At 46.2% G+C, this 11560-nt stretch overlaps 1 protein-coding gene across 4 annotated transcripts; it reads right to left on the bottom strand.

Annotated features, from left to right (window-relative positions):
- Positions 1-371: 371 nt before the first annotated feature.
- nicn1 (nicolin 1) lies at positions 372-11087 on the bottom strand. 4 transcript variants are annotated; one of them, XM_086293756.1, is made up of 8 exons: positions 10964-11087; positions 10502-10691; positions 9989-10138; positions 6786-6965; positions 4338-4451; positions 2911-2979; positions 1566-1670; positions 372-1088 (listed from the first exon to the last, which is right to left on the bottom strand). In XM_086293756.1, the coding sequence occupies exons 3-8, from the start codon at positions 10133-10135 to the stop codon at positions 1047-1049; spliced, it is 657 nt and encodes a 218-aa protein (XP_086149882.1). In that variant the 5' UTR covers positions 10136-10138; positions 10502-10691; positions 10964-11087; the 3' UTR covers positions 372-1046. The 4 variants fall into 4 exon arrangements, with proteins under 4 accessions (XP_086149882.1, XP_086149879.1, XP_086149883.1 ...); XM_086293753.1 differs by having other exon boundaries at positions 10845-10981; XM_086293757.1 differs by lacking the exon at positions 10964-11087 and adding an exon at positions 10845-10861 and having other exon boundaries at positions 10502-10639.
- Positions 11088-11560: the final 473 nt, after the last annotated feature.

The following is an 11560-nucleotide window of genomic DNA, read 5'->3' as shown; positions in this document are numbered from 1 at the left end:
TCAAGGCGCTTCATAGATACAGAGAAAAACCCAACAATCATTTGACCCCCTATGAGCAGCACTTTGGCAACAGTGGGAAGGAAAAACTCCCTTTTAACAGGAAGAAACCTCCAGCAGAACCAGGCTCAGGGAGGGGCGGGGCCATCTGCTGTGATTGGTTGGGGTGAGAGAAGGAAGACAGGATAAAGACATGCTGTGGAAGAGAGACAGAGATTAATAACAGATATGATTCAATGCAGAGAGGTCTGTTAACACATAGTGAGTGAGAAAGGTGACTGGAAAGGAAAAACTCAATGCATCATGGGAATCCCCCGGCAGCCTACGTCTATTGCAGCATAACTAAGGGAGGATTCAGGGTCACCTGGTCCAGCACTAACTATATGCTTTAGCAAAAAGGAAAGTTTGAAGCCTAATCTTGAAAGTAGAGATAGTGTCTGTCTCCCGAGTCATGTGAGCTCAGAATGAAACGAAGGCCAAACAAACCTACTGGGCTGACTTCAACATTTTCTACCTGCGTTTATTCGTGTGAACATAAAAATGAAAGACCTCGCTTTTTATCTGCAGTGACTCATTTCTATTGTCATTCTCATTTCAACAGGTTCGATGATCTTTCTCCAGCTCAGTGGAACCATCAACACGTTACAGAACTACAGAAAGAACCAAAAATGTTCTTCAGCTGACATCATCACTGTGAGTGTGAGTCCAGCACAGTGTGGAGCGTTTTAAATGTAAAGAAGAGTTGAGGTTGAAGATGAAATCACACGCAAACACAGGAGACGATGTGTTACTTTATTTTTTTATTAGTGAATGAGTCTTTGATACAGGTACTTGAAGGACGCGCAGGTCTTCTCAGTTTAATAAATACACATTACAGCGAAGACTGAAACTCTGTGACAGCATCGCATCAGGACAGGAAATGACCTCAGCGTGACGAGCAGAGATGAGACGTCCTGTCTTTGTCAGCACTTTCTCTTCATGCTGTTACAGCACACACACACACACACACACACACACACACACACACACACACACACACACCAACTTCTTTATGTCAGGGAGAGCAGGCTGATATCGTAGCATCCATCCACCTGCAGCACAGAGAACCACCATCATCACTCTGCTCTCATTTCTAATGACACACACGTGATTACACACACACACGTGATTACACACACACACGCTCACACACACACACGCTCACGCGCACACATGCTCACACACACACACACGCTCACACGCACACATGCTCACACACACACACACACACACAGCACACGCACGCTCACACACGCACGCTCACACACACGCACGCACGCACGCACGCACGCGCTCACGCGCTCACGCGCTCACGCACACACACACACACACACACACACACACACACACACACACACACACACACACGTGCCTTCACAAAAATGTCATTTCAGATCATTTGATAAACTAAAATGTTCATCATCTCTGAGAACATGAAAAACGAGCTAACGGCCAAATGTTATTACATCACCTCCATCATGAACACACTCATTACAGGACAGATGAGGCTGACTGTGTGTTTCACTCACATCGAACCGTCCGATGGATGCTGTCGTCTGATTGGTCTGCATCACCTCAGTCAGAGCCCACATCTGCTGGATGCTGGAGGATACGGTCTGCGGGTCAGGGAGGCCCTGAGGGACACACGGGGACACAATCATGCTCCTTCCTGGATCATAGTTAACATTTGAAGCTGAAGCTCTGAATTAAATCAATTAATAGAAATCAGAACTCACGTACTCAGTCACATGACCAAACAAAAAAACCCCGACCACACGAGCATCTGAGACGCCAAAAGCCCATGTCATCAGGAAGTAAACGCACTCGCTGGCGTCTCTTTAACCTGCTGGTAATCAGACCGCGTCACTGATGAGCACCAAATGCTCTGCTACGGACGTCGGTGATGCGAATTCAATTCAGTTTGATTTATATAACACCAAATCACAGCTACAGCGGCCTCAGTGTGCTTTATATTGTACAGTAGACCTACAATAACACAGACAGAGAAACCCCAACAATCATATGACCTCCTATGAGCAAGCACTTTGGCGACAGTGGGAAGGAAAAACTCCCTTTGAACAGGAAGAAACCTCCGGCAGAACCAGGCTCAGGGAGGGGCGGGGCCATCTGTTAGACGTGTTTCTGCTGGTTAAGCTGAAGCCGCCAGACTGCGCTGACAGAGGCGGTGATGTTATTTTCCACAGTCACACGAGCGTCTGGGCTTGGAGATGAGGCGAGGAGTGAGGCAGAGCTGGTTCAGCAATCAGATCAGTATCCTCTGCCTCTGCTTGAAGGAGGCCGAGGACACAGTTTCATATCTCATCTGGCCCGGGAGCTGGAAACCATCGCCATGGGAAAGGACGGCTTATCTGCAGCCACCGTGACCTGACTCTGGATCAGCAGGAGCAGCTGGACCTGCCGGTTTACTGCTGCCTCCATCGGTTAGTTTGTTTCTTCAACAGCAATAAAAAGCTCTGCTCCTGACTCACAGTTAAAAACGTGTCACAGAGGTAACCTGTAAGTGAGCTTAGAGGCTATGAGAGCCTGAGGTCAGCCAGAACTCGTTGATCCTTCCTCCTGTTCCAACTAAACTAAACTCTTTGTTCAGCTGGATTTGCTTTTTGCCTTTTTAATAGTTTGTTTTTCCGGAGTCACAGACAAAAAGTAAGAAAAGCTTCTTTCATTTGGAAGCTTATCAAAAACAAATCAGAGCCCAGAGGAAGACGAGCTGCAGAATAATAAAACCCTCATTTGCGTTTCAGCCCTGAAGAAGCTGAAATTGAATTTAAGTATGAAAACTGAGAAATATGCAGCAAACTCCCATCAGGCTCTCAAAGCTCGGCGCCCTCGTGTAGACAGAAACACGGTGCGTACCTCCAGATCGGGGTGCTGGTCAGTGAGGGTCAGGTCAGACAGCCAATCAGAAACCTCCTTCTCTGGGTCCTGGAAGGAGGAAGAGCGTTTGTTAAACTCTGCAGTCGAGTTTCTGTTACTTTGTTGTTCAGTTGGATCTCTGCTTCAGTTCTCACTCTGGCTCCACCTGCTGGTGGTTCAACAGCAAACCCCAACACCCCCCCACCGATCCAACCCACAGCTGCAGGAACCACTGCGGTTTATTTCTGATTCTGACGTCAGTTCAATCCTCAGCACGTGGCCCGTGCAATACAGTGCATGACTTTTTCACCAGAATCACCACGGCAACTAACACATCACCTATGTTCAGGGTGCCGTTAAAATCAGCCGGATGCAATTATTTACAGCATGTTGGGTGGTTTTACCTGTGGAAGGTAAACCAGGTAAACTTTGCTAAACCCACAGAATGAAGCTCCAGCTCTGTGTGTTTAACCCGGGCTTTAGAAAACGTCTCAAAGTCGCTCTGCTTGATGCTGATCTGCTGCTGAGTCTCGTCACACTGCTGGAAACACGCAGCACACACCAAGAACACCTGATCAGCCAATCACATTCATTCACTGTGATCTGCACCTGTCCTTCCTGTGGGACCAGAAGCTTTAATGTTTAAATGGACCCAGTTTAAAGTGTCTCAGCTCTAATGTGCAGCCGTCACCTCAGAACCAAACAGCAGCACTGAGCGCGCTCAGAGACAAAATCATTCATTTACCGCTCTGTGCCAGAAATCACCAGATTAACCTGCATCTTCATCATTTGTCTGATGTACTGTTAGATTTTTATGTTCTTGATAGATTTTATCACCATTTATCATCTAATAACGTCTCTGACCGGAGCAGCTGACACTCGCAGGGATCATTTATTAGCATGTGAGCACCGTGTATAAGCTGTGAGGTGTTCCAGTTCAAATCACGATAGAAGGGCTGGCACCACTGCTCCACCTTCTCACACATTTCCTTCAATGTGGTCCACTGACTGCTGCGAATCAGTGGAGTTCAAACTGGTTTAAACCTTCTGGGAGAGCCAGAAAAAGGCCCTGTGAGCGCAGCTGCTCAGCAGACACAGTGTAAACACAGAGAAGCATTTAGCAGCTAAAGAGTGCCAGGCGGGGTCAACAAAACATCCTCCACCTCAACTTCAAATATCGCCCATCTGCCCGTGCTGTGAGGAGTTACTGAAACTTTGACTCTCCTCCCTCTCCTGCACAGTCATGGTGTTGTGATGCTGGGTTGGACTGGAAGAAGCACTGACGTTTCCCTTCAAAGTGACAGCGTGCTGATGTTACCTGAGGGCCTGAGTTATATGCTCTCTCACTGAGTCTGTGATTAATGTCACTTTACCTTCCTGCACTCCTGACTCCGCTGCACGTTAATGACAACATTAGACAAACTCACCGGCTCCGTGTGAGGAAATATTTTAATGTCTTCAAGGCTGAAGGTTAACCAGGCCAAGGACGGCTGCCTCAGGATCAGCCGCGCACACACCACGTGATCCGGCTCCACCTGCATCTGAGGCACGAACAACAGCAGAGGAAAACCGGCTCATCAGAATACATGATCCACTCATCCATCCACCCATCATCCATCCACCCACCCAAGGGTGTGGCCGCCTCCCATCCGTGGCCACTGGTATAACACAAAATACAAAAACATGGACCAAAGTTGTTGAAGAACCAGAAGCTGCTGTGATTCTGATCAGAACGTTTTCGCCAACATTTCTTCAAATCATTCGAGTCCTTTGAGTCCCGACGAGGTGCAAAAATCAGTGCAGCAACAGAACACAATGAATCTCCCTCAAGGCTAAATGTGACGAACACTAAACCCATAAGAAGTGACTGAACATAATTTATGCTATCACAGTTACCGTTTAAACTCATCAGCCTCGCAGTGCCGACTGAAGTAAACAAAAATGAAATCTCCATTCACCACCTGGCTCTATTTGCATGGAGATTTAACAGAGGAAATGAAGAATAAGTCACTGTGTGTTGTCTCCAAACTTACAAACTTATTGTGAGTTTCTCAGGGAGCCGGCTGGCTCGACGCCACCGCAGCTGAGAGGGAAAACAAACTGGAGCCGGCTGTGGTGGTTTTTATGCCCAGCGGGATGCATCGATCTACAGATCTGACGATTGCGGTTAATCCTCCTGTCATTAGCAGAGGCACAGCAGCTCGGTCTGGCAGCACAACAGGCGGCACGGTTTTCTCAACTTCTGCCATCAGAAGCGAGGAGGCAGAGCGGCTAACGAGACGCTGCTCTGCGGCCCGTTTCCTCTCGTTTCTTTACAGAGCTGCTCCCAAACTTTGACCTGCAGGGCCTTTCTAAACCTCTGGTGGGTTGTCACACTGCTTTGTGTAGGGCCACTACCTGTAATACTGCAGGTAACACCTGATCACACCTGGCGTGATTAGTTGGAGAAACATTTTTGCCCCTTTGGTCTCAAACACATCTGGTATAATTCAGACATGTGATATCAGCTTCTCATATATTTTGACTTCCTGTCCTGCAGCTGGCTGAAAGCTTCATTTCTGCTGGCTGAGTCATCACGGTCACTGATCTTTATATCAAAGGGTCAGCGTTAGTGTTTTGGCTAATGCCAAGCTGGTTTCTGGTACTAGATGAGACCATGTTTAGATGAGAGGGTAATATGTAGAGTCTAGGGAGACCGACTCTCGGCTGGAGCCTCTGCTGGACGGTAGAGGAACTGCAGGTTCAGTGATGATGTTTTTCCTGATGTGAGTTTTGTTATGAGCTGAGAATTGTCTTACGTCTAAAACTGTGGAGGACAATGATACATTTTAAACACACACCGTTATCATGTTTACATCCAGGGAGATGTTTGTTGCACAGAGAGCAGGAGAACCAGTCAGTGACGTCCATGTTTCAGAGGTGGAGTAAGAAACCATCCTTTGTCACTAAGAGCCTGACGCTGTTCATCACACTTCCTCACAACAACAGTATCTGAACCCAAACAACCATATTAACCCTGAACAGAGTGTGGAAGGTAGAGTAAAAAATCCTGCAGGAAAACGAAACAAGCGCATAGACAGAGATCAATATGAGCTGTGAGCCTCCAGCCTCCTGCACTGCAGAATTTCAGCTCGCTGAAAACAGACCTCAGCAGCAGATGTCTCAGTTTCTCCTGGTGTCATAAGTGCAGCAGTTTCTTTTAACTAATGGAGGTCATTCCTTAATTATTTAACAATGACCTTGGGATGAGTTTAAAAAAAGGTCTGATATAAAAGAAAACTACTTTTGATGTCAAGGTTCCTCCTCAGCACGCCTGCAGCGTTAAAGGTCATCACAACAGGTGTGGCTCTTTGATGCACCGACAGCGTGAGGACAGGTTACTCTGTTGTCAGTCATCATGTCCAAACTAAGCACAAACTGTCTAAAAACGAATGCAACATTATAAAAAACTAAAAACAAGTTGAATGAAAAATAGCACGTGACCTGCAGCGTTCCCTCACATCCTCATATACGACCTGCTGGGAAGGTTTGACTGAGAGATCAGATCAGTAGGAAACAACCGGTTTATGCATTTTAAGATAAAAAAGAAATGCCTTTTAAATTGTTTATGATGACATGATGCCAGAATGATTTCCAAGCTACATTCAGGTTTGAAATGAGTAACGTTTGAACTCAGAGGAAACGACGTGTTTCTGTACAACAAACTTATCAGATGCTAAACAGGAAACACTGATCATCAAGTGTTGTGAAAAGTTCAGGTTTTAATCTTCAGCAGTTTTGCGTTTCTGCAGTCGAATATGTTTATGGCTGCTTTGTCGTTAAACCGTAGCAGTGACTGAAAAGCCAGATTTAAGGTGAGAAGAGGTGAAGCCCACCTGCGTCCGGTGAATGGTGTAGTAGTCCTGGGAGCCCCCCTCAGTGTGGGGGTTGTCCATCAGGGGCAGGTCTCTCACGGCCGTGCACCACTTGGCGGGGGCCTCCTGCTCGGGGTTCCTCCTCAGCAGGCGCACCGTCACGTAGGCTGTGTAGTAGTTCTTAAAGGTGACCTCCTCGATCTGGAAGAAACGCAGTGATGCAGGAGAAACATCAGCTCCCAGCACAGCTCGGATATTTTAGATATTTAATTTCTATTTAAAAAAGACTGAAAACCAGAACTAATGACAGCAGATGTGTTGGATTCAGCACGAATATCAGAAAAAATCTGCAGAAATTTGACCTCCTCAGGGCTCGAGATCACTTTAATGGGAAATATTATTTAATAAGGGCTTCCTTTTAATCTGTGAGTGCATATATGTAAAAACCTTCCACACAGAGAGACGCTAAACTCCAGAAGCACTCCTCATTAAATACTCTCAACTTTTCCCTTCAGCCTCCGCGGCTCGCCTCAGCTTGTCCTTCAGGTCTTCTAGTCACAGTCACGAGAACAAAAGCTTTGGATGTTAGCTTTATCTGATGTTATAATCTGATTAAAAGAAACATTAAATTGTGACTTGATTTGTATTTTGCATTTCTGACTGGAACACAGGGCTGCTGACAGGAATAAAAGAAAGTTCCTTGGTGATGTGCTGGATGAAGTGAAACTTCATTAAACCACGCTGGGCCTGGAAGGGAAATGCCTCCCGTCCATTCTGGGTCTTAACCTATTATCTAAGAAACGCTGTATCTGCCAAATCTCTGCATTAAGGCCTAAACGGAGCGCACAGCTCGCTGCTGAAAACTCCTTTGTGCATTAGTGGCTCCAGGCAGACGCCTTTGAAGCTCGCAGCTTTGAGCTAATGAGGAGTCACTCTGCATTAAAGACGACTTTAAATTAGGACTAAATGCTGAAAAGTGGGTCAGCACCCAAAATGTTTGAAGTCGCTCCCAAGACAGGAGCACAGCTCTCTATTTAAACAAATGCTGTGAGTGCGTGCGCTGCTGCTGAGAGGCCCAGATGGAGGGATGTTCTGCTGCTTTCAGGTTTTTAACTTTGCTCTGGGGGCAAAAGACAACAAACAGAACTTTAGTGACGTCTTTCTCCAGCAGCAGAAAATTCACTTCCAATAACGAACACAAACAAAGTCAGGCTGCACGTAATAATTACTGTTACTGAATATCTTATTGTGAAATCGTGTCATTATTTTGTCTAAGACATGTGAACAAACAGTAAAAAGTATCTAAGAGTGTCTGGATGCATGTTCAGTAATGCAGGTGATGTGAGAAAGTCGATTGTGTCAGCCTGGACGCAGCGTTTTCTCAGGCCTTATAAACCATACAGCTGCGTAACAGCCGACACCAACACCACTGACTAACAGTGAGGCGAGATCTGCTTCATGACTGTTAATGTGCAAAACTGCAAATCACTCAACTGAGATTGATGGGGGACATTTTACAGTCAACGTGAACAATAAACAGCCACGGATCAGTATTTAAGGTGTGACTCATCATCCACTGGAGCACCAACGGAGAGAAAGACAACTGCTGCCTAAGCAAAAGCCCTTTAACAGGCATAACTTACAAAATAAAAGCCTTCTGTTGTGTGTTTTCATTATTTTTATAGATTGAATGGTAAATGGTAAATGGCCTGTATTTATATAGCGCTTTACTAGTCCCTAAGGACCCCAAAGCGCTTTACATATCCAGTCATCCACACATTCACCCACTGCTGATGGCAAGCTACATTGTAGCCACAGCCACCCTGGGGCGCACTGACAGAGGCGAGGCTGCCGGACACTGGCGCCACCGGGCCCTCTGACCACCACCAGTAGGCAACGGGTGAAGTGTCTCGCCCAAGGACACAACGACCGAGACTGTCCAAGCCGGGGCTCGAACCGGCAACCTTCCGATTACAAGGCGAACTCCCAACTCTTGAGCCACGATCACCCATAATTAATTAATTATTAGCTTCTCTGTCTGCAGCTTTTCTTTTACCTACAAAAACATCCTTCAGCTCCACTGTGTGTCAGCGCATCAACATCCTTCTTGTTCTGGCTGTTGATTGGTTCTTTGATTGGAGCCGGAGACAGACACCTACTATTATGATCATCATGACTCAATTCAATTTTATTTATATAGCGCCAAATCACAACAAAAGTCGCCTCAAGGCGCTTCATAGATACAGAGAAAAACCCAACAATCATATGACCCCCTATGAGCAGCACTTTGGCGACAGTGGGAAGGAAAAACTCCCTTTTAACAGGAAGAAACCTCCAGCAGAACCAGGCTCAGGGAGGGGCGGGGCCATCTGCTGTGATTGGTTGGGGTGAGAGAAGGAAGACAGGATAAAGACATGCTGTGGAAGAGAGACAGAGGTTAATAACAGATATGATTCAGTGCAGAGAGGTCTGTTAACACATAGTGAGTGAGAAAGGTGACTGGAAAGGAAAAACTCAATGCATCATGGGAATCCCCCGGCAGCCTACGTCTATTGCAGCATAACTAAGGGAGGATTCAGGGTCACCTGGTCCAGCCCTAACTATATGCTTTAGCAAAAAGGAAAGTTTGAAGCCTAATCTTGAAAGTAGAGATAGTGTCTGTCTCCTGAATCCAAACTGGAAGCTGGTTCCACAGAAGAGGGGCCTGAAAACTGAAGGCTCTGCCTCCCATTCTACTTTTAAATACTCTAGGAACAACAAGTAGGCCTGCAGAGCGAGAGCCAAGTGCTCTAATAGGGTGATATGGTACTACAAGGTCATTAAGATAAGATGGGGCCTGATTATTTAAGACCTTGTATGTGAGGAGCAGGATTTTGAATCCTGGATTTAACAGGAAGCCAAAACAGGAGAAATCTGCTCTCTCTTTCTAGTCCCTGTCAGGACTCTTGCTGCAGCATTTTGGATCAGCTGAAGGCTTTTCAGGGAGTTTTTAGGACATCCTGATAATAATGAATTACAGTCGTCCAGCCTGGAAGTAATAAATGCATGAACTAGTTTTTCAGCGTCACTCTGAGACAGGATGTTTCTAACTTTAGAGATGTTGCACAAATGGAAGAAAGCATAGAAGTTGATAAAGCCTCAGGAGGATGTCAGACAAAAAACATGGAGGATGCTGTAGGTAACTGATCATGTGAGGCACTCGGGGGCTCTCTGCGTTTGCTTACATTAACAGGCTTTCCAAACGGGAGGTTGACGTCGACGACACAGACACCGGAGTGAGCCGTGTCTGCTTTGGCATCTCCAATCTGCAGGTAGACCGGAGCTTTGACAGTGAAGTTCACAGGCTTGGTGTCGTCAGGGGTCCCGCTCATCGTCTGGAAGAACAAATGAGAGGTCTGAAGTGAGTGACCTGTCTGCCACACAAGGTGAGTTCCCGCTTCTGTTCTACAGCTGATCTGTGGTTTCTGAACGCTTCTTTACGCGCCGTACAGCTCGGACAAATAAAGCTAAACCTGGGCCTAGTCCTGCAGTCTAATGAAAGGATCAGGAGGACAGCTGTCAGTGCTGCAGCTGCAGATGTGCGCGCTCTGTCAGCACCACGGACAGCGACGGCACCGCCGCTGGATCCAGTTAGCACAGAGGCTAAAAGCTCCACAGCTAACCGACGGCCAAGCACTGTCGGTGATTTCAGGCTAAAACAAACCGAAGCGGAAAAGCTCCGCTGCTTCGGGGCTCACCTGTCCGTGTTTCAGAGGGCTCGCAGTCGGTGGAGGTCAGCAGAAAGATGAAGAAAAGGCCCAAATGAACCGCAGATGTCAACATGCTAAAGAGAATCAGTTTTGCTTCCTGGTTGTCACCATGGCGACCGGGGCAGTCTAAAAGGGCCAGCAGTATGTCAAAAAAATTGAAACCGTCCCGTCAATGGAGCTGAAACCAGAAAATATACGTTTTTGCTTGAAAAATTATGAAAACTTTTCATTACGTATCACAAAGGGTGGTGGGTGCCATGATATCAAACTTTCAAAGTAAAAGCTATTGGTTTCTTATAGAAAGACTCGTATACTTTAAAATATTTCATACTTTTCCAAATGTTAGTGACAAGAAGTCATCAGGACATTTCAAAAAGTGTCGTTCCTACCCCCCGCCCGCCATTACGCACTCCTCAACATAAAAGCCTTTGGTTAGTTAGTGTAACTTACAAAATAAAATCCTTCTGTTGACCGGAAGAGTCTTAAAGGGCCAGCAGCCCTCTGAGCCGCAGCAGTCTCCTCACAGATGGAGCCTGTTGTTCAGTTTATAATAATGTGCAGGGGCAGAACGAGTGTGGGCCCCTTAAAAAGTCCCCCCAATCATAAAGAAGTTTAACTGAGGTCCTCCCACTGTTTTCATGACAGCTTGGCAGATCACATCCAGCTTGCCTATGATCTCTTTTTATTAAATCAAATCATTCTACACCTAACACTTTAAAGAAGAGAAAAAAGAAAGAAATACAAAGAAACAAATAAGAAAACCATAAAAAAAAAAATTGAGTCTCCAGTTCTGGTCAGTCTGTGTGATTATAGCCCCGGTTTCCTGCTCTTCCTCTTCTGCTGAAGTTAAAAAAAAAAGAAAAGAAAGAGAAAAGAAAGAAAGAAGCTCATCTGCTTCAGGGATGAACTGAGCGCTTCTGCATTCTTTGGTCGTAAGAATGCAGAAGTTCCTGTTGTCTTTACATCACTAAAAGCAGTCTGTCCATCCTCCTCTGACCTCTGATGTCAACAAGACATTTCCTCCCAGAGAACTCCTGCACACTGGAT

This window comes from Aulonocara sp. 'chitande type north' Nkhata Bay, linkage group LG5 (genome assembly GCF_057382095.1).
Source record: "Aulonocara sp. 'chitande type north' Nkhata Bay isolate Kocher_YH1m ecotype deep benthic linkage group LG5, A_spYH_male_GT1.1, whole genome shotgun sequence".
NCBI classification, from domain to species: Eukaryota; Metazoa; Chordata; class Actinopteri; order Cichliformes; family Cichlidae; genus Aulonocara; species Aulonocara sp. 'chitande type north' Nkhata Bay.
Note: the sequence above shows the minus strand (reverse complement) of the source record. Positions and strands in the feature narration are given on the sequence as shown.

Coding starts and splice junctions, on each gene's coding strand:
- nicn1 (XM_086293756.1), bottom strand. CDS start 10,135: ATGAGCGGGACCCCTGACGACACCAAGCCTGTGAACTTCACTGTCAAA. Junction 1,671..2,910: donor ACCAGCACCCCGATCTGGAG/GTACGCACCGTG, acceptor TGTGTCCCTCAG/GGCCTCCCTGACCCGCAGAC. Junction 1,089..1,565: donor CATCCATCGGACGGTTCGAT/GTGAGTGAAACA, acceptor TCTGTGCTGCAG/GTGGATGGATGCTACGATAT.